Source organism: Kickxella alabastrina, assembly GCF_025024165.1.
Source record: "Kickxella alabastrina strain RSA 675 chromosome Unknown BX661scaffold_5, whole genome shotgun sequence".
NCBI lineage: Eukaryota > Fungi > Kickxellomycota > Kickxellomycetes > Kickxellales > Kickxellaceae > Kickxella > Kickxella alabastrina.
The window spans coordinates 563,488-584,158 of record NW_026251476.1 but is presented as its reverse complement, the minus strand read 5'-3'; the positions used below and the strand labels follow the sequence as shown (position 1 = coordinate 584,158).

The 20,671-nt window shown below is 44.7% G+C and overlaps 5 protein-coding genes across 5 annotated transcripts; 2 read left to right on the top strand and 3 right to left on the bottom strand.

The window, feature by feature from the left end:
• Positions 1–4,272: 4,272 nt before the first annotated feature.
• BX661DRAFT_179131 (kinase-like domain-containing protein) lies at positions 4,273–9,247 on the bottom strand. The gene is made up of 2 exons (XM_051535096.1): positions 8,767–9,247; positions 4,273–7,463 (listed from the first exon to the last, which is right to left on the bottom strand). The coding sequence occupies exons 1-2, from the start codon at positions 8,797–8,799 to the stop codon at positions 4,482–4,484; spliced, it is 3,015 nt and encodes a 1,004-aa protein (XP_051393463.1). The 5' UTR covers positions 8,800–9,247; the 3' UTR covers positions 4,273–4,481.
• Positions 9,248–10,808: 1,561 nt separating this feature from the next.
• BX661DRAFT_141308 (uncharacterized protein) lies at positions 10,809–12,766 on the bottom strand (the record flags this gene model as incomplete). Its single annotated transcript, XM_051532886.1, has 7 exons — positions 10,809–11,084; positions 11,213–11,278; positions 11,411–11,500; positions 11,629–11,722; positions 11,845–11,945; positions 12,069–12,226; positions 12,373–12,766. 7 exons carry the CDS (start codon positions 12,764–12,766, stop codon positions 10,809–10,811), a joined length of 1,179 nt encoding a protein of 392 aa, XP_051393462.1.
• Positions 12,767–13,037: 271 nt separating this feature from the next.
• On the top strand, positions 13,038–13,870 carry BX661DRAFT_179122 (uncharacterized protein). The gene is made up of 2 exons (XM_051535095.1): positions 13,038–13,636; positions 13,782–13,870. Exons 1-2 carry the CDS (start codon positions 13,106–13,108, stop codon positions 13,791–13,793), a joined length of 543 nt encoding a protein of 180 aa, XP_051393461.1. The 5' UTR covers positions 13,038–13,105; the 3' UTR covers positions 13,794–13,870.
• On the bottom strand, positions 13,871–15,849 carry BX661DRAFT_179120 (peptidyl-prolyl cis-trans isomerase). Its single transcript, XM_051535094.1, has one exon. The coding sequence runs from the start codon at positions 15,821–15,823 to the stop codon at positions 13,937–13,939; it is 1,887 nt and encodes a 628-aa protein (XP_051393460.1). The 5' UTR covers positions 15,824–15,849; the 3' UTR covers positions 13,871–13,936.
• Positions 15,850–16,312: 463 nt separating this feature from the next.
• Positions 16,313–20,552, top strand: BX661DRAFT_218620 (muts domain V-domain-containing protein; the record flags this gene model as incomplete). Its single annotated transcript, XM_051538803.1, has 16 exons — positions 16,313–16,327; positions 16,432–16,555; positions 16,657–16,743; positions 16,880–17,091; positions 17,237–17,328; positions 17,456–17,491; positions 17,642–17,721; positions 18,199–18,224; positions 18,358–18,522; positions 18,645–18,791; positions 18,899–18,944; positions 19,093–19,134; positions 19,254–19,350; positions 19,485–20,059; positions 20,247–20,346; positions 20,450–20,552. The coding sequence occupies 16 exons, from the start codon at positions 16,313–16,315 to the stop codon at positions 20,550–20,552; spliced, it is 1,947 nt and encodes a 648-aa protein (XP_051393459.1).
• Between the last annotated feature and the right edge of the window lie 119 nt (positions 20,553–20,671).

Here is a 20,671-nt window from a genome sequence, read left to right as displayed (position 1 = left end):
GTGCTTTTTACACATGTTTTTTTGGGTATTTTTCATACTAAAAAAAGCAGAAAAAAGCAATCAAAATGAAAAACCGACATTTTTTGCATCGACACAGTGGTATCCGAATATGCAATCCAAAGTATGGCCCATTTGGCATTCTATCCCTTGAGTCAGAATCCACTGGCCCACACAATAAAGTGATATCAGCAGTGGATATTTATAAGCTGCTCAAAGCTGCGGCGTCGCTGTGCGAACAAAAGTTTAATGGCTGCCAAAAGGAAAGCGCGACCTTTCATAAATATTCCGACAAAAATATGAGTGCATCTCTAAAGTAATAAAAGCGCAAGCTGGGCCAGTCAGTATTTCTTAAGAAAAGGTTGTAATGCTCTTTGCTATCCTTTAAGCAGCGCTACGCTTTCCAGAGTACGGGTAACTGGTATAGGAGCAGACAGTGAGACTGCATAAAACGCATGCAGGCAAAGCCCAAAAAGCCTACATTCCAACACCAGCATGCAGAGGCATGCATTGCTTAGATGTGTTAAGTAAATAATCCAACAATGAAATATATGCAGAATAGGGCTTCACCCCCATGGTGCGTTGGCAGTGACGTGAACATTTTTGAGGATGGGGGATAATTGCATCATCAGGGGAGGGGGGTGGTAGAAAACCCTCTGGTTTCTAACAGGGATTGTAAAACAGATTCTGTACGGCGCTTTTTTGAGCATAAATTACTATCATCCGAACAAACAAAAAAGCGCCATCTGGCACGAGTATACCGCCCCATCAGGCTAAAAATACAAGTCGCCAGCACTCTACCCAGTCCAGAGTGCCAACAGAAAAGTTAGAGCTGCGATGGCTTGTAAAGTCAGCGGCATCTAAGACAAAAGTCATATGATTATTCATGGTATTGCATGTTCCCAAAATGCAAATGGTCTGCAGCCTCTCGCAGTGGTTTGACGCCCAATACCTCTAGCGAGGATGCAGGTGCGTTTTAATGTTCTTTTATATTCCTAACACCAACACACGGTGTAACTGCGCATCGAAATGCCCTGTAAAGTGTATAAAATTACGAGGCCTGGAAATCCTGCAGGCTGGGATTTACCTTGGCTTTTCACTTAGCTCGATTGCGGCATGCAGTGGGCAGGCAAGGTGTCGAAGTATTTAGACACCATTAAATGCTGTCATATTGCCAAATTCGATATGGATTGCCCTTGGCATATATAAAAATGATTGGCAGATTTCATATTAAATAATGACCGAGCGATGATGGGCGTCTTTTTGGCGAAATTAATAAAGCGATCGCATATGTCTGAATATTTTATGACTGCGTTTGCGTTTGTTATTATGCCGTTAAGCGCAAGGCACAGCGCTGGCCCAAACAAGCAACCAATATGCGCAACAGAAAAACGCTGCAGGCTTGCGAGGCATTGCCTTTTTGGCAATTGTTCATTTACGCATGCCGGGGAAGAAAAACTGATGGCGCTTTTCTCTCTCTTTTTATGCTTCTTTCGAATAAGGAGGACAATGAAAAAGGCAATTTTGCGACTGTGATCCGACAATGTCCATTGCCCCTTGTCCTTTGTTTTTATTTGACAGTGCCAAGGGATTGCGTTTATAATGCCCCCGGCTGAACTAGGGCAAGCAATAAAAATAATGCACGGATGCGCCCTTGGATTAAAGCTGGCGGAAGCTCGGAAATGTGTTTATGCATCCAGACATGACCAAAAACAAATCTAAACAAAAAATGAACAAAGCTATGGCGTAATGAAAACAGAAACGTGCTTCTGCAGCCCTCACCCACTCAACAAAGCCACAAAAAATACCAAACATTGATGACAAAAAAAGCACGCTCGCGATGTTTGAGAGCAACATGGCCAGCCATCATTTTTAAGCTTTTTTGGACGTGCAAAAACATGCAATGACGTGCGTCAATCCAAAAAGTCAATACAATGCTTTTTTGTCGACACCCAATGCACAGGGCCTAAAGCGGACCCACAGCAAAATAAAATCACAGGGATGGCATTTTCACTTTCCAGTTCAAAAATAGCTAGGCATCAGGAAAAATTAAAGCCGACCATCGTGGCATGACTAACGCTCCCATTTGCCTTAGAAAAAAAGCCTCGAGTCTTCAATGTAAGAAATCACGAATAGCCATACTTTGGACTAAGCCGCTTTGCCTGTAACGCAAAACTAGACAAAACCCCGTGACAATTAACAATTTGTGAGTGGTTCTATAAAAAAACAATTTCGAGCAGTTTTCAGCTGGATTAAGCCGCTGGCCAGAAAATTTGCAGTTTGTGTGTTGAATTGTCGCATTTGTAGCAAACAAATAGTCAGGTTAAAAAACACATTATTCACATTGGCCTAGCCTGTATGAGACATAACAGACAACATAAATAATGCCCAGCCGTTTTACTTGGGACTGCCAGCAAGCACCCATGCTGGTCAGCTGTATTTGCGGCTCATGCGCTTGCCCATTTCATATTTTTAGATTTTGACAAACCCTTAAATTATAATTGTCGCTGAGCAGCTTTAATGGTCATTAGATGCACGCGCGCATTAGCCCTTGCACCATGACTGGCTCACTGGGTTTTTGCAAGCAATAATATATGTGAATATACTGAATCGGTGTTTTTATCTGATAATTTAGTAATCAAAATTACAATCGCCATGCAACCTTGGCTGGCTGGCAAGAAATGATTTGAAAATTGAAATATATTGTTTAGTAAAGTGGACTGGTACTTTTTTATTTGCTAAAAATATCCATGTTTGCAGGTGTATAATGATTGTGCGCGTATAATTTTACAAGCACGCTGCGACATTCTACTTTGGATTTAGTAAAGTTGGTTTAGTCATATTTCAAGGTTTGTAGTCACAGTTGGCTGTATTTGTGACATGATTGCAGCTTGAAATGCCATCAGCGGTCAATTGGCATGCACTTTGGTCTATTTTTATACTTCTATGCACATTCGGTTTTCTGAAAAATGTCTGTTTTAATAACTAAATAACTATGTGGCTAATAATATCAAATGTATATCCTTTTATGCCACACTTTTCGGACCTGTCTTCTTTAAGCAGAGCACTACAAGCGGTTTCTGGCAATTTCCATACAACCAGCGAAAAAGTATTGGCATTGTCATGAAAATTAACAGCAATTGATGCAAGATACAATAATAACTTTTTGTTTGGCAAGATCCACCTGTAATCACATGTTGCTGCTGTCTGTCAAAGTGCGTCAACAATGATTTCCTGCAAACCTGGTGTGCAGATAATAGGACAATCAGCCGTTATAGCAACAAGAAAAAGGTGAGTGAAATCATGGCCAAGCAGTACGTCGATGTATTGAAGGATACTGACAGGTACTACGCCGCAGCGTTGCTTTTCAAGATTTCCCAAGTTGTAGAACAGCTTTAGCGACCAAGTACCAAACCCAGTGTGCAATTATCCGCATTTGTCGGTTGGTTAGGTGTTTTGGAGCGCAAAGCTCGCTTGATATTTGCTTGTTCAAACGGTCGTATAGTTTGGTTGTTATTAAAAATTAACTAAAAAATTAACATAGTGAAAAAAGATCCATGCGCTGAAGTGAGTGTCATGACATTTATTTTGTCGGGATCCATAGATACGACAAAATTACTAGCCATTTTAAACCACGCCTCTGATGTGTTACAAGTTAGTTTAGAAAATGTAACTATAAAATAACTAAATTAAAAAATGGTTAGCAAAACTAGCTCAACTATTTGAACAATGTACCTTTCAAAGTTTAAATATGCATTTATAAAGCACTTGACTAGTATTCTAAATAATTGACAGCTTTATTACATAGATTTTGTTTTGCAGCTCGCTCAAAAAACAGTATTCACAATTACACGATTTATTTATGACCTAAAAAATATCATAAAACGAGGTGCAATATTTCACAGAATTCGAAGTTATTGCTCAAGGACAAGACCAAGGCTGCCGCTGAATCCAATATCAACTTCAGGTGTTGGAACCGCGACATTGCATCGGTGTGAAATTTTATTATGATATTACCTTATTGGGGCAAGTTTTTAGAGCACCACCCAGCCTGCTTTCAAACGCCGTGGTAGATTGCCAAATGATCCGAATTCCGCGCCCAACCCAAAGCCCAAAGCTACAGTCAAGAGAAAGTCTGATTCAAAGACTAGTGCAGCATCCAAGCGAAACAAAACTAGATTATTTTATCATTTTTCACATCATGGCGGCCACTAATGCCTGAGAGATCAATTCTTACTGGGCAAAACCAATGACAACAAAGTGGGTGGAGGGCTTATGTCCAAGCCTCTATAGTTATTTTATAAATATTATCTGGATTTGTAAGCTAATATTAATGTATTATATATATATTCTAAAGGCAAAGAAAAAGGAAGAAAAAATATAGGATGACGAGACAACAAAAAAGGCGTTAAAGAAAAAGTGATGCAATTGCGTGGCAAGTGAAAAAATAGAAAAATAAAAATAAATGCAGACAGTATTGCTACTCATACCAAATCAACAAACTCCAAACCGTGTAGATCATTGGTAATGGCCACAGTCAGCTTTTTATAAGCCCACCACCCGCCCTCCACCCGCTTAAACCTAATCGTGTGTAGCTGGCCCTGGACCGTATCCACAAATATCTCAAAGCTGAGATCGTGATCCTCACAGCTGTAAAATGAATCCGCCATCTTGCGCGACACGATGGACTTGCCTTTGAGAACCTTCTCAATCTTAGCATGAATCTCGTCTAGCGGCCCGAGCATGGTATAGCGAAGATTAAATATCCCGCGTGCCCCAGATTTGTTGCCCCCATTGGTATTGGTGGACTGCTGCCCGGCTCCCATCCCGCTCGGTGCTGATCCGCGCGATGTCAGCGCGGCTGGCAATTGCTGGACGGCTCCTGTTTGCGGCGTAAATGGCAATACGACCTGGTTGCTTTGCATGCTCTGGGCTGGGTGCAAGCGCAATGGAGTGACCTGTCGATTCGGGATGACAGATAGTGGCCGCTGAGCGCGCTTTTGCGGCAAAATATAGTCTGTACTGCCATTAGCATTAACGTCGAATGGCAGGTCCCGCGGGGGCTCCGACTTACGGTGGCGCTCTCCGCCGTCAGCGGCAGCGAGACGAGGACTAGGTGTCTGGCTCATCGGCCCAAAGTCAGTGTATCTGTGGTGATGGCCGCCGCTGGTAGATGGGCGCTGATTTGGCGACACAATTGGCCGAGAGTCGACGTTTGCAGTTGCCGGGCGAGCCCCAGGCTGGTTGAGCTGCGGCTGCAGCTGGTCCGAAAGCTGCATGTTCTGCCTCAACTGAGCTTGTGGGGGCGGTGGGGGCGGATTTGACGGCGGGTAGTAGCTCTGCACGCGGTTCCCCGGCGAGTTGTTGAGCGACAGCGCAGACGGGGCGGCGCTGAAGCGACGGAATGGCGCCTGGAAAAAGCTCACTCTGTTGTTGCGGTGACCAACCGTATTCTCGGATTGCTCGAATGGAGGCACATCGTCCAGAATCTGCGAGCGGCGGGCCTTGATGAAGGGCATTGATTTCCGCACCCGATCAAAAAACCTGGATGAGCGGCTTGACCGTTTGTCATCATCACGCAAAAATGGAGACGAGGCTTCAAGGTTGAGGGAGCTGTTAACCGAAATCTGGCCACTGGCTGCGCTGCCCTTGCGAAGGCGGGGAGGCTCATACTGGCTGGCACCGAACGATGGCGAATCGAGATTGTTGCTAATGTCTGAATCCTTGTGCAAGAGATACTGCGGTTGTGGAGTTAAAACTTGTCCGTTGCTGCTGCTACTCGTGTTGCCGTGGAAATGTGGCGCTGCCGTGCTTGGCCGTTGGCGGAGGTCGTTGCTGCCGGTAGGCGCCCTCGATGTTGGGCTGTAGTTCTCGGTGTTGAGGTATCCGGGGGTATAACTCTGCCGACCGCGTGATGCGGGCCGCACGTTATCAACATTTATGCTGATGGGCGCGGCGGTCGGCGTGACTGCTGACGCGTGGGGCGGCGCAGGAGAAACATGGTCTACGTCGACGGTCGAACCGGTGGCGCTGGGGCCGCCCAGGTTGGTGGCCTGGCTTCGGCGAGCGTTCCTGGATGCCTTGCGGCGACGCGACTCCTCAACCAGGTGGTAGATGCACACCATCGGCGTGAGCGCCATGTCGCTGTGCGCCAAGGCAGAGGCAACCGCCTCGACTTCGTATTTGTACACGCGCATCTTTTGCAGCGACATTTCGTTTGGCTGCAGAACCACTGAGGGGCGGGTTGGCAGGTGATTGTCGATAGGGTGGTCACACTCCTTGTTTGACCATGCGTGGTCCACAATCCCCTTCATCGAAATGCGCAGCTTGGGATTTACTGTCAGCATTTGCTGTAGCAAATGCTGGGCCTCCTTGCTGAGGAAAGGTGGCATAGTAAACCTGCCCTTGGAGATCTTATCATAAATCTCCTTCAGGTTCTCACCCTCGAACGGCGTGCGGCCGCATAGCATAAAGAAGAGAATGACACCCATGCTCCAGATGTCGACCTCGGGGCCTGTGTACTTGATGCCGTTGACCATCTCTGGTGCCGCGTAGAACGGCGAGCCGCAAAATGTGGATAGTTGCTTGTCCCACTCAAAGGTGTTTGCAAAGCCATAGTCGATAATGCGTATCCGGTTCTCATGGTCGAGCATGACATTCTCCAGCTTGAGGTCGCGGTGAATGATGCAGTTCCTGTGAGTGTAGTCCATGGCGCTAACAATCTGACGGAAAAAGCCGCGCGCCTCGTTTTCATGCAGACGCCCACGCTTGCGAATGTAATGGAGCAGCTCGCCGCCACTGTTGTGCTCCATGACTATCATTGTGAATTTGGGGGTTTGAACCACGTCGTATAAGCGCACAATGTTTGGGTGGTAAAGAAGAGATAGCAGCTTGATCTCACGCTCGACGCGGATGTTGTGCTTGTCGGTGCTGCCTCCCTGCGGCGAAGTCGGCTTGATGAACTTTAGCGCAAACTTTTGCTTCGTAGCGCGGTGCTCTGCCATGCACACCTTGCTGAAGGTGCCCTTTCCCAAGGTCTGCTTAATGATAAAGTCGCCGATGCGCTGTTCTTTGCGATCGCGCTGACCAGGATGCCTGCTCGAAACATCGCGCCGTGAAGTCGATGCGTGCTGAGTGCTAGGCCGCTGCTGCGGCTGATGTTGTGGTGGCGGCGGCATGGGGCTGCTGTGTTTTTCTGCTCCACCCGGACTCTGGTATTGTGCCGATGGTTGCTGCTGTTCCCGAGGCGGAAGTCGGCTCTGTTGCTGGACTGCGGGGCCAGGCAAATATGCCCAAACTGGTTTTTCGCCTGACGGCGGTGCTGCGCGGGATGCCTGGTAAGGATCCGCGGACGTTGGAATGGGCTTCGGGTCAGATGGATAATCCCCAAACTGTGTAGGAGCAAACTGGCGGTGCTGTTGCATATGATTTGCTTGCACGATATCTTGCTGGTCTGATGTGTGGTACTATGTGATTGAAGCCAACCAAAAATAAGAATGACAAAGAGATAGAATTATTAGTATACAAAAAATGCTCTGACGCAAGCGTAATCGATAGCAGCTAATAAAATGGAAAAATAAAGAATAGAGAATAGAGAAAATAAGTCGAGATGAAATCAGACGTTTGCGGGGATGGAAAGGCAACTGTAAATATTTATAGACGCGGGCAAGCGGAGAATAAATACTTTGCTGGGGTCCACCCATTAACTAAGAAGCAGCTGCGGAAGCGCCAAGAAAATTAGCTGGCATGTGTGCCCTGAGAATGCTATTCCGCTTACCCAGCTTAAAAAATTATAACAATACGACTTGAAAGCGACCGGGCTGTATTATTTTATTTGTAGCTAACTTTAATAGCGTATAAACAGGTCAAATTGCAATTTGAGTGTATGAAAAGAGGTAAATTGCGCTGCGTTCTGCTCGTATGTGTTTATATATGTTATGATTATAATGGGCGGTAAAAAAGCCAGAAACGGAAATAGCAGCACGCAATTCAAAAAATAAAAAAGGTTGGCTAATTTAAGTGCAGAAATAAAAAACAAAAACAATAATAGCCAAAAGAAAAGAGGATGGTGTGGGAGTGGGCAAGGTTAAAGAGATAAAAGTAAAAATAAAATAAGGATTATGCAAGGCAAAATAGCGTGCGTGTGCTTTGTAGGGAGGGGTAGGGTAGTTGGTGGGTGTGAACAGGAGACAAAGTGTTTGGTGCAATTAAAGATGGGCAAAACGAGCACCATCAGCCGCTGCGGCAGCTTGTATATAAAAACTGAACGGACGGGGAGCACAAAGCGTGCGATAGCCGATACGCAAAAGTCAACGAGGGACATTAAAAAGCAGCATTAAGCATGTACTGGTGGGAAAGGGGAGCCGCTTTTTTCAACGCTAATTCCTGGTCGAATTAGTAGGGAAGAAAGAGTGAGCTATAACGAGGAAAACCCCCAAAGAGTAGAGGGAAAGGGACCAGCAATGCATCATGCCACTGACGTAGAAAAAATAGACGGAAAGCACGCCATTGAACGCGGCTCCTTGTGCATCACAGATGGCTCTCTCGTTGGCATACACATACACACACAGGCTTTGACTTCGCATGTTCAGCAACTGATCATATGCACGCGTGAGTGGCGAGCTCGGTGTAATTCGTAACAGCAGCGGCCACTGTCGGATCGTGTCCAGAGGCAAAAAGGTGCAAATGTACCTTTAAAGACAAGCTTCTGGGGAAAAAGCATTGTCGCCGCCTTTGATGTGGTTACATAGCACTAATATGGAAACTTACATTGCTGGACGGTCGAACGGCTGCAGTAGTCATTGGGCAAGCAGGGAGAGTGCTATTTTGGGCGTGCTGATTCTGGAATTCGGGCGGTAAAGTCGCTAGTATGGGCGTAATGCAATAAAAAATAAAGAGAAGAAAAGGGGAATGGCGTCAAATTGAAATAATGCGCAATTAATAAAAACTGAATAAAAAAGTGTCGGAGATAAAAAAAGTGGGGGAAAAAAGTGTCGTCCAGCCAAAAGACCCGCGAGTCGCTATAGGTTCTCACACGCGTATAAAGACGTGTTTGCGTTTAGCTGTGGCCAGTATTCCCAGCAGTAAAGTATTGTGAGAACGAAATTGGCAAGGGAGGAGAAAATATATATTAAATTCGCTTGGCTAGTGGGTGCACAATTTCTTCGTAAAGTAATTAATAATAGTAGTACGGCGCTGAAAAAGAAATACAAACATTAAATGGATTTATTTGGCAACTAAGACAAGAAATATCAACACTGCAGTCAGGACAAACACATAAGCATCTCGAGGTTTTGCTTTGCGAACGCGGGTTTTATTTTTTCTTTGTGTGGATCAGCAGGAAAAAAACAAATTTGGTTGTCGATCAATTTGTTCCACAAGCGCAAGGAAATCTGACGCAGAGCTCCTTGTTATCTCAGGGGCGCGGCGGGCTGATTGGCTGCCAGCCTTGTGCGTGCTATTGTTGACGCCACCACCATCACAACAAAGGCCCACAGATCAATGGTCCTCAACAGTGTGGCCTTCTGAGCAAGTTAAGCGCCAAATTTGTCCTGCAGCGTGTATGCGTGTGTATGCGTATAGATTCGGGGGAGCGGCTCTGCAACATTCAGCATTCAACATTCAACATTCAACTGCTTTCTGTTATCCTTTTCATTGTTGCTGATGTCAACGGCGCAAAGGCGGGCGGGAAGTAGAAGGCCAAAGTCATCCGTGCATCCCTCTTCTCCCCCGATTAAGCCTCACACCACCACCCCCCTTTATAAGACGCGCCGCCGCCACCTACGTTGCTTCTACCTCTGCCAATAACTGCTGCTGATATCTGGCAGCATTATTTTTCATTCCTCAGATTTTTTTGCGACATGCTTGAGCCAGTGCTTGCCCGGCCAGGCGGTGGTGGCTTAATTCCATATGGTGCGGGAGGGTGGCGGGGGACGTTGCGCTCGCATATTCTAAGCCCTGTGCTTGCCCCACCACTAGCCACTGGCCACATTTTTCAGGCGCATCCCCGATTTGGCCTGTTGTTGTTGGCCTGAACGGACAGACAAACAAACGGCAGCATGCAATTGTTTGTGAATGTCTTTATTTGCATACTGCAAGTGCTTGGTATCGCCATTGCCCCCTATTTAGCAGGAATGGCTGCATTATGTGTCAACAGACACACCCTTTTGTCCTATTGTTGTCGATTTGCCATTATTTTATTTATTTGTTTCTTTGACGCACAGACAATGTGCACAATTTAAAACCAATAGCACGTGTGTGCCTGCAAAATAAATTGTGAATGTGGAGTTAGCGAGTGTGCCCCCCCCCCTACCAAGCTGTCACGTACACCCTTGCAGATTCGAGGTGTAGAAACACGCGGCAGTAGTCTCAAGCCTCTGAAAACGATGAATCTGGTGCCAAGGCAGCGCATATTGTAGAATTCAGATTGCAAGGGACGGCTCGTACGCTGGAGCAAATGTATCTATTTTCTCTGCGCGAAATGTGGACGTTACTGTCCAGCACATCAAATTCCAGTTGCTTGCCTATCAGGCGTTTTTGTACTCGTATTGCTGTTACTTTGTACGCAAACATTGCCTTTTTGACCCTTTTCTTCGTACCGAAACACACTTCGTAAATATTTTGATACTCTGAAGAAAAATGCAATTGCAAAATATTTTCTTTTAAAAACCCCGAAATCGACATTCTTCTCATCCAGATCGCATAGCAACCTGGGATGTCCCCAAGACCTAAAGTCGATGGTCTGCTATGGTGGGCTATATTAATCATTGCATTTTCAATTAGCGCGCACACTGGGGATCAGGTTTACCAGCTCAGTTCTCGGACTCAAGCCATTGCGCGTATCTTTCCATGCGCTGATGATCTTTATCCGCGTCTTTGCCATCACAATTGTTATCATCCCCATCGCTATTGCCATCGGTATTGTCTCGGCTATCGCTCTTTCCTTTGCCTTTTGGCCGCTCGCCCAAATCCGGCTCATTTGTCGAGTTAGTCAGCCCGGCGTCCTTCCCCGAGAATCTGTAGCGCTTGTGCCCGTTGTATATTGCCGCTTTAATCTGCCGCCCGCCAAAGAATCTCCCATTCATCGCCTACTGCCACAATCCCAAGCAAACCGGACATACACACACACAAAGGAATGCAATATAATTCAGCAGACCTTCCAATCGCACCCATTTTTATATTCCCTACCTTCATACAAGCCCTAAAGTCACATTACCTTTACACACGCTTGCGCTGACAGCTCGTCTCTAAACTTTACCGAAATGGCGCCTTCTTCAGAAAGCTACAGAAGCAAAAACACCATTGATGTATGGTTTCAAAAATAAAAAGGGAGTATTGTTATTAGCTCAGACAACCAAGACCATATGACCTGCTGTGCATGCTGCACGGGCTACTCGATTTGGAATAAACTCACATCATACACCTTGACGCTCGAAACGGATCCAATCTTTTCGCACTCTGAGCGCACATCCTCTGGTAGGTCGAGGAGCAGAGTGATGTCTTCCTAACAAAATAATAAAGGTAACAAAAATCCGCATAAAATAATTACGTTTCTATGTACTTATTAGTATCCGGCATTCGACATTCAGCGTGTATTTTTAATTGCATAGATGGAAGTCATGGTTTGCTTACCTCCAGCTCGGCCAATGTAAACATGTGCTCGAGTATCACTGTCCGCTTGTATCTATCGGCTGTCTGCTTCTCCTCTTCAGACCAGTCGAGTTTCCTACACGAGCAACAAACATTCCCAAAAAGGAGCTCAGCAAACAGTTATATAAAATCAATGTTGGCTGCCAGGTTGCAGTTTCATATCCGCATTCAGCGTCGCTTTGTTTAAAATCATCATACCTTTCCAATTGGCCCAAGCGCTTCTGAACAAGCTTCGTGTCGACACGCGATTTTTTAGGTGCGCTCGCTTCAGGGCCCTTGTCATCTTTATTCGCGTCAAACTTGGCCTACATGACAAAATAAGCATGCTGAGAATCAGTCTGTAATACTTCCCCCAAAAAGACATCGTGATATTAGACATAGTTCAAGTAGAACAAATAACACAACGTGTTTGGGTACTTTACCTCTTGCACACTAATGCGCAACTGGCTCGTCGCTCTGAACTGCGAATCGTCTAGAATATCAACAGCCAATTTCACTGACGGTGACTTAAAGTATGTGACAAGCGCGTCGCCCTTGATCCTCCCGTCTTTATGACAATACAGCTTCACGCGCGGTTTGTCTAAACTCTGGAGAAAAAAGCAAGCAACCAGAAAAGGCTTGCCATATAAGATAATTTCCACATTTAATACCAAGCGGTATTTAAAGTAACATATAATGTCAAAGATATCATGTGCAAAACGTTTAGCTCACCTCACATATACTTACTCGTAATTATATCAGGCATTATAGTGCCGCACTGAGAAAAATACTCGACCACTTCGGCCTCCGTCGTGTCTGAAGGCAGCCCGGAAATATAAATACTAGTATTTTCGCGGCTCTTGCGCATATCATTCGCCTTACGTTTGGTGCCGATGTGTTTCTCCGAGGCCTCTGTGGCATAGCCGACACACTCCTCGTTTTTCTCGGCGCCGTATGCTGACTGTTGCTGCTCCATTAAAACATCATTCCACATGGGAAACCAGGCTCCCTTTGTGCTGTCAAATTCGTACTCCATGCCGTCATTTGGGTCTGTGAATATAAAACACCCGGTCTCTTCGACTAGCTGCACGCGCTTGTCTGATGCGAATTCGCCTGTCTTTGGAAAAACTGGGGTGGCCATTTCACTGTTTTTCGACTTTAGTATTGGTCCAAGATGCGTGTTTAAAATTTTAATGTGTCAATAATAAAAAGGTAAAAAATACTACTTGAAACTGTAACACCGATACATAATTATGAAAGTAAAATTTTCAATTCAAATTTTAAAAATACAACCAGTCGCAAACCACTGATAGTTAAGCAAAATATATGGGCAAGTGCACGTGCTGCAGGCCCTTTTATAATCTTTTGTTGATCATTAATAAAAAAGAGACGAAATAATTTTCACCTTTGTACTTTTCATTAATTTATTTTTCCAACAGTTTTCGGTAATTTAGCGTACAATTCAATTTTTATCAATATAATGGACGCCACAGCAGTACATCCAATCGAGGAGAGCCAAACACCTGACAGCATTCGGTACATTAAACTACTTTCTGTGCTCGACCGCTCACTCTCCTCCGTGGTCGACGCATTCAAGCTTGAAGACCTTCAGGCTATATTTCCCGACCTTGCGCGCGAAATTCCAGAGAAACTGGCAGATACGCATGAACAAATTAGCACATACCTGCGAAATTCTGCCAATTCGGACTTTCAGGCCATAATGATGCAGTACGACATGCCCACAAAGCTCGCAAGTCTTGACAAGTTGATTGTTGACGCAGATGAACGCGAGGCTACGCCAGGATATCAAGCCGTGCCCAGTCTTTCGCCAGAGTTAATCAACCGCAGCCGGGCTGTGGCTATCAAACGCAAAGAGCTTGAGAGGCTAGAAGCTAAGTTGGCCCTGCTAAGGGAAGAGAACTCTCGGAGTATCTCTCTGGTAAACGAACAGGAGACAGCAATTATAACTGAGAAAAACAGACTGGCCGAAACTGTGGACTTGGTCAACAAGGTATGTAGTTTAAAAAGGACAGCCATCTAATATGTATGCCTAATCTAATCATTTGTATTAGTTGCCTGAGTTGGCAATGCGGTACCAAACTTAGTCCTGACTAATTATTAGCACTGCCTCTACGACATTTTTTATTAAATATTAGATTTCGAACTGACCAACCGCAGGTAAAATGTTGGTGTTACGTCGTGAGCACCGAGGAAGTATCTGAACAATTCTAATTCGTTTCCACTTTTCAATTAATAATTATTTCAATATGTGTATATTGTAAAAACAAAAACTAAACATTAATAAAAAAGGTCAGCGCCCATCGAATTTGATTTGGATATTGAGAATGCTAATATCATCGAAGGGCTTGTCATTCTTGTCGGTTTTGGCAGACTCGATCGAGTGGATAACATCAGAGCCGGTAGTCACACGGCCAAATATCGTGTGCTTGTCATCAAGCCAAGGCGCAGAATCCACAGTGGTAATGAAAAACTGCGATCCATTAGTACCAGGCCCAGCGTTGGCCATACTCAGTGTATAAGGCCGATCATGACGAAGTTTTGGCGTAAATTCATCTTCAAACGACTTACCCCAGATCGACTCGCCGCCGGTTCCGTCGCTAAGTGGATCGCCAGTTTGAATCATGAACCGCTTGATAATTCGGTGGAATATAACCCCGTCATAGTATCCCTTCTGGGAGTGAACTGAAAAGTTTTCGACGGCCTTTGGCGCAAACTCGGGGAATAATGCCAGATGTATATCGCCGAGAGTCGTACGCAGGATTGCAGATCTAGCAACTTGTTTTTTGTTCGGAGCAATCGCTAGAGATGCCTCCTCGCGTGTTGGTTTTTCGTTAAAAACGTCACGGTCGGCGCCCTGTTCAGAGTGATCTGGCTCTTCACGTGTAAACATGTAAAACCGGTTCCGCTTGAATGCCGTACAGAAAACCGTAGGGTCTATATCGATGTTCTTTGCGGCAGGGTTGGCTGACGCTACAAGGTCTAGCCGGGTGTTGTTGGATTCGGGCGTGCTCTGAACAAGTGCAATTTGAACAAACCGGTGCGACTCTGGCTTCCCCAAAATGCGAACAACCTTGTTGGTTGCAAGATTAACAACCTTGATGCCTAGCAGACATGAATACAGCAGGTTCCCTGTGCTGTCGTCAAATACAGCATTGGCTTTGGTCCCAGCCGGTGCTCTTAGCAACTCGTTTTCCATGGCAAGCCGCCGTCCAAACTCCATGTCGTCGAGTTTGAATTTGTCGCTCTCGTCACTGTGCTGAACTGCATTGCAAGACCCCACTGATTCGTCGTATTTGCGGTGCAGTTTTCCCGAGGAGCACTTGAACACGCAGATAGTTGAGTTGGCGGAGCTGGTGCAGACAAACATCTCAAAGTCTGGGGAGAACGTCAGGCTGGTTGGAATATCCTTGCTCTTCTTAAACTCGTACAAATCAGTTTGCGACTTTAAATCAAAATCCACAGACGAGGGCAGCTTTTGCGTTTCGTCAATTGTCCAGTACTCAATCATGCCTCCTTTGTCAATCGACACCATGCACTCGTAGACTGGGTTGTAGGCCATCAGGGATACTGGCTGGCGATGAACTGTGTTGATGGTTCGCTTCGAAGTGGAGCTTGCATGAAGATCAAATACATAAATAGATGGCCGCTCAGAGTCAGAAACTGCCACACAAGTCGACTGGTCCAGCGGGTCCTTTATCCAGCACAATGCCCCAGGAACGCAGTCGATAGAAATGATGCTGATCATGTCAAAGTTCACCACGTCAAAAACTTTGATTTGCTTGTCCAAAGAGACTGTGGCAAACATCTGCCCATCCAAAGATAACGAGTAGGCAACTATGGCGCACAGGTGCGCCCTAAAGTCCTTGATAAATTCGATACCCTTGCCGCACTTTTTCCAAAACTTGACATGTCCATCGGCAGACATGGTGATGACAAATCCCGCCCTGGTAACTACAATGCTATCAACCGAATCACGATGCATATATGACCTCTCGTACATTGTCGCACAGGGGAGCCGATCTAGGAGCCTGGCTTTTTGCAAAGGGGATGCCACAGTGCGCTTCTTGGCTGTATGCAACTCTGGCGACGCAGTGTCTAGTGAATTTAAGATTTCCGGTGCCATATCCAAAGTTTCCTGCGGCGAATGAGCTCGCTTTTTGCTCATGGGAGAGGTCATTAAAAAAATAAAATAGTAAAGTATACAATCAAGTATTGCACTTTTGCCATCAGCGCAAATATCATAATTATTAGAATTCGCTATGTAGGTATCTTGAATGCATAGTTGTGGCTTAACCACGTGACTTATCAAAAATTTGGGCTGTTAATAAATTAAATATCAAGTGTTTTTTGTTCGGGTGCTTACTAGGGTTTCTACGCGTATATGACTGTTTCTGCTGCCAAATTTAATACGGTCATTAACCACTACTAGCATTTAGGCCAAGCATATGAGAATGGTTTTTGAGCAACTGGAAAAATCTGCATCCCGCTTCTTCCTTCCTTCCTTACTTCCTTAAAAACAATCAACTATACTTACGTTCCCTTAAGCTTTACTGTTATTTGAATTGCTTCTGTTTATTGTTTTTCCAATTTTATCAGCTATTAAACACCATTTTACAAATCAAACGCACAAGTGTTTTTCTGTCCACGCAACCATCGCAACGCTACTATGGAGAAACCACAAGTGCGTGCTATATATAAACACGATATTTTATACATGACAACGCATTGACTGTGTTAATTGCGCAGTTTTGTATTTTACTAAACAAAGTTGTTTATTTTTGTTAGGTGATTGCCGCCGTGCAGATTACATCGGAATGTTTGGGCGCCGCGCTGTATGACACAGTAACATGCAGGCTGTCGGTAGCAACGTTCATTGAACAACGTGTTTCCGCAGAAGCAGTGCAGCTGTGTAAGTATAATGCGTTAAACATTTACTTTGGCTAAGAATATAATTATATTTATGTTGTATATGCATGCCGCGTTAACTAAATCAAATTACTATCAGCGTAGTTGTAAAGCAAGCTATGGCAAATGTGCTTATTTTTCCGCAAATCTGCGTTGACAACGGTTTGGCCGAACTGCTGCTGGAAAGCCAAGGTAATTATCAATTCATTATTGTAAGTTATATTTTTATGATAGCTTTTGAACTTGCAAGCAATCGTACTTCAACGCTTAAAGTTTGACCAAAAACAATGTGTTATATTTCATTTTTCAAAAATGTTTTTAAACATAGATCAGCACTCTGTAACGGCGGATGCGCGCGAATTTGAGTTTGTCACTGGGAAAAATCGACTTTTTGTTACCCAAGAAGCCCATTCTAATGGACGTGGTAATGGTAATAACAACGGTAATAACAATGGTAGTGGCGGTGGTGATGGCGGTAGTTACAACCTGGTAATTGACTCGGCCATTGATCAGGACTTTGTTTACACAAACCAGTGCTCGGTAAGTGGCATCTGTAACTGTATGCCAGTGCAATGTTTTGCATTGAAATGTTATCTATATTCAATAAAGGCACATACTAGCGCATATCATGTAATGCTAATATGTATTGACGTACGACCACGTTTGTACATGCATATGCATGTAGATTGGGTGCACAGGAGCGCTGCTCGGTTATCTGCAGGACAAATACAGTGGGAGAAACAATATGCCTACTATCCACGTAAAACCCCAGTCCATGTAAGGAGGCGCATATTTATAGTTTTATGCAAGCTTTTATTCAATGTGTATCTGTGGCTTTTTCAACAGCCAAACCTTGCATTTCTACGCGTTGACAATCTAAAACAGCCATTTGACTTTACTATAGCAAGATGTACATGACGGTTGGACATAATGCACTAAGGTAAGCGTGGTGATGCGGACCCAGCAGTTACACCTCACCAACTGGAAATTCGCGTCTATTTCATACGTTTGAATGACTGGGCTGCCGCTGTCCTATGTTGCTTACAATCTATTTTATTTGCGTGCCGCTGATTCGACAATGGCCGTATAGATATCTCAACATATTTGACGACAAGATGCACCCCAATATGCATTCCCAGATCAAGAGCGGAGAGAAAAATTCATTGTTTGGTGAGTGGAAAATTTCAGTAGCTGCTTTGTGATGGTTAATCGCTGCATACAAGGTGCAGTAGTTTAACAAAAAGCTTTATAATAATACTACACGTGCTTGTATTTTTGTTTGCAATTGACTGACAAAATTAAAACAAACCTCGCCAACTTGAGACCTACGTATCATTTATGAGCCTTATTCTGTAGGCATTTTAGACAAGACAACAAGCGCCGGCGGTCGTAAAATGCTGCGCAGATGGCTACAATTCCCCCTACAAGCGCTGTCGGAAATACTAGATCGGCAAAATGCAGTTACCTTCTTGGCTAAAGATGCCAACTCGGAAACGCTCAGCGCAATTCGAAGGGCGCTCAGCAAAGTCAAACCAATGCGGAACGCATGCTTTAGGGTGCAGACAGAGCTTCTACTTGCCGACCTTGAAGCTATTACCCAATTTTCTTACGCTGTAATCCAGCTGTACCGCTTACTACTACCGATAGACGGGTTGCCGTCTATAATCAAAGAGGTAATTTTTAAAATCCAACAACAGCATTGGCAAAAGCATAGATTATTATTTTTATTGGCGGCGGTATTCTTGCAGCAATTCTGGCAGTCAAGGGACGGGTGGATAATTTGATTTTATAATGTGCCGACTGTAGTTCTTGCTAATCGATCAAACTGTCTTTGTGTCCCTAGGCAGCTTGATCATTGGCACTGTTGATTTCGACGCAAGTCGACAAGAAGGTCGGGTGGTTATTCTGCCTGGCGTCAGCAGCAAAGTAGATCACTTGCGGCAAAAGTTTGACCAACTAGACAGCCTATTGGTAAGCGCATTTATTTTCAAAATGCACTCATGTTGCTGCTTATGCTGTAGAGCAGCACAAAACAAGACAATTGACACGCCAACTTAATCCATAATTTGTGCTTTGTGCCAATTATTTTGTAGGGTGAAGCCAGCTGCCAAATGGAGGAGGCCGCGGGGGTCCCTGTGGTTGCGGTGTACTTTCCGCAGCTTGGTTTTCTATCATCAATCGATATTGCATACTATTGCAATGGCAGACTTGAGCAAACTCCTGATGGTTGGTCACTAAAGGTAAACGTTACATAAGCAAATTATAATACTCTAATTAAATGCACTGGCACGCTACCGCAATTTCCAAAATATTAAAACAAAAATACTATTTACTTTGTCAGTCGTAGTTTCAGACTGACAAGCAGCGTTACTACAAAAATAGCATTACACTTGGTAAGCTGCAAATGCATATATATACACAACTTGATTTGGCAACATATATTTGCGCTGCTTTAATCCCGTATGTTAGGATATTATATGCTGCAGGACTAATGCAAAGTACTGTAATACTTTTTCATTTATATTACTGGCTTGTGGTTAGGCCTTGACAAGTCACCAGGCGACATATTTTGCTTGGTGGTCGGTAAGTGCTAAAATATAACAGGCTTGGCGCGCCAACAGACCCAGCACTGGCAAAGTCGAATGCCGCAATTAATTAATATCAACTATATGTGGCAATATCTGCCTTGGAAAATGCTGTAGATGCCGAGTCTGAGGCATGCTTAGAGCTACAAAACGACGTGTGCAATCGCGTCCACGACATTCTTCAAGCATTTGAGATAATGTCTCAAATTGATTGGTAAGCAGTAAGCGGTTAAGTTAGCCTTGAAATTGGAATAACAAACTTTGCGTGCTCAATATATTAGAACGCATGCTCTTCTCAAATATGAATATAATAATGTGTCGTAAAATGTATAACATGCGGTAACATAGCTTGCAGGCCCTTGCCACAGCATCCAAGCAGTATGGTTATTGTCAGCCGCGCCTTGATATGGGCGGCTGTATTCACATTGAGCAAGGCCGGCATCCGATACTTGACATTACAAGCAGTGCGGGTGAATTTATTGCCAACAGTATCCATGTGACGGATGCCAGCTGCACGCATAGAGGCAGCAGCAATGATGGGTGCCAAAAGGCAGTAGCATTGGTGGGTCCTAACGGCTCTGGGAAGAGCGTTGTGCTTAAACAAGCTGCGCTTTTGGTTTTCATGTCGCACATTGGCAGTCACATACCAGCACTCAGCATGCAGCTAGGGCTGACCAGCAGCATATTGGTTGCTGGCATCTCGTCAGAGTCGCTTACGCACAAGACAAGTGCATTTAATTCCGAGCTTAGCACTGTCATGACCATTCTCAAAGCGGTGACGGCCAATACTGTTGTGTTGCTAGACGAGTTTGGCCGCGGAACAAATCCGGCCGACGGCATGGGCTTGCTGTGTGGTGTGCTGCAGTCTCTTACCCGGAGGGCTGATAAAATGCCATGGATAATAGCGGCCACACATTTTCAAGGTAAGAACCGGCCAAAACAGATTATTTAACAGAGTTGCAGCTCCAATAGTTGCAGGCAAAAAATAAACAGGGATGACAGTGCTGATACAAATAGGAGCAACATGTGCAGCAGCAGGTTATTATACATTGTCAATTTAAATCCGCAAATACAGCTCCCAGAGTCACATTGGTATACTCACATTTGTAGACATACGCAGCATCCCTAGTGCGCAAGGATTGTGGTCTTGCATGCAGGTCAGATGCATGGATTTTTGCGAGACATCGTCAGGGCTAGTGTTTCTTTTCAAGTAAGTAAAAGCTATGCACATGTGTGGTGGATGTTTAAGACAACCAAAACGCGCAAAAATAATACACCTGCACTCAGTTTTGATGTGTCGTTATACTTGATAGGATTTCAGACAAGCGTGCCTCGCAGGGCTCCCACGCAGTTGCTTGTGCGCGCGATGCCGGAATACCTAGCAGTGTGCTGGATTGTGCGTTGAAGTATCTTTAATTTTTTTGCAAGCAGGCCATTTTGTGAATGCAAATACAAGTAATTACAAATTGTACGTGAAGTATGGCAAAGCAAGCATCGATGTACGCAGTCTTTGGCACTTTTTTGATAGTAAGAAT

Coding starts and splice junctions, on each gene's coding strand:
- BX661DRAFT_179131 (XM_051535096.1), bottom strand. CDS start 8,799: ATGACTACTGCAGCCGTTCGACCGTCCAGCAAT. Junction 7,464..8,766: donor CCGTTCGACCGTCCAGCAAT/GTAAGTTTCCAT, acceptor TCAATCACATAG/TACCACACATCAGACCAGCA.
- BX661DRAFT_179122 (XM_051535095.1), top strand. CDS start 13,106: ATGGACGCCACAGCAGTACATCCAATCGAGGAGAGCCAAACACCTGAC.
- BX661DRAFT_179120 (XM_051535094.1), bottom strand. CDS start 15,823: ATGACCTCTCCCATGAGCAAAAAGCGAGCTCATTCGCCGCAGGAAACT.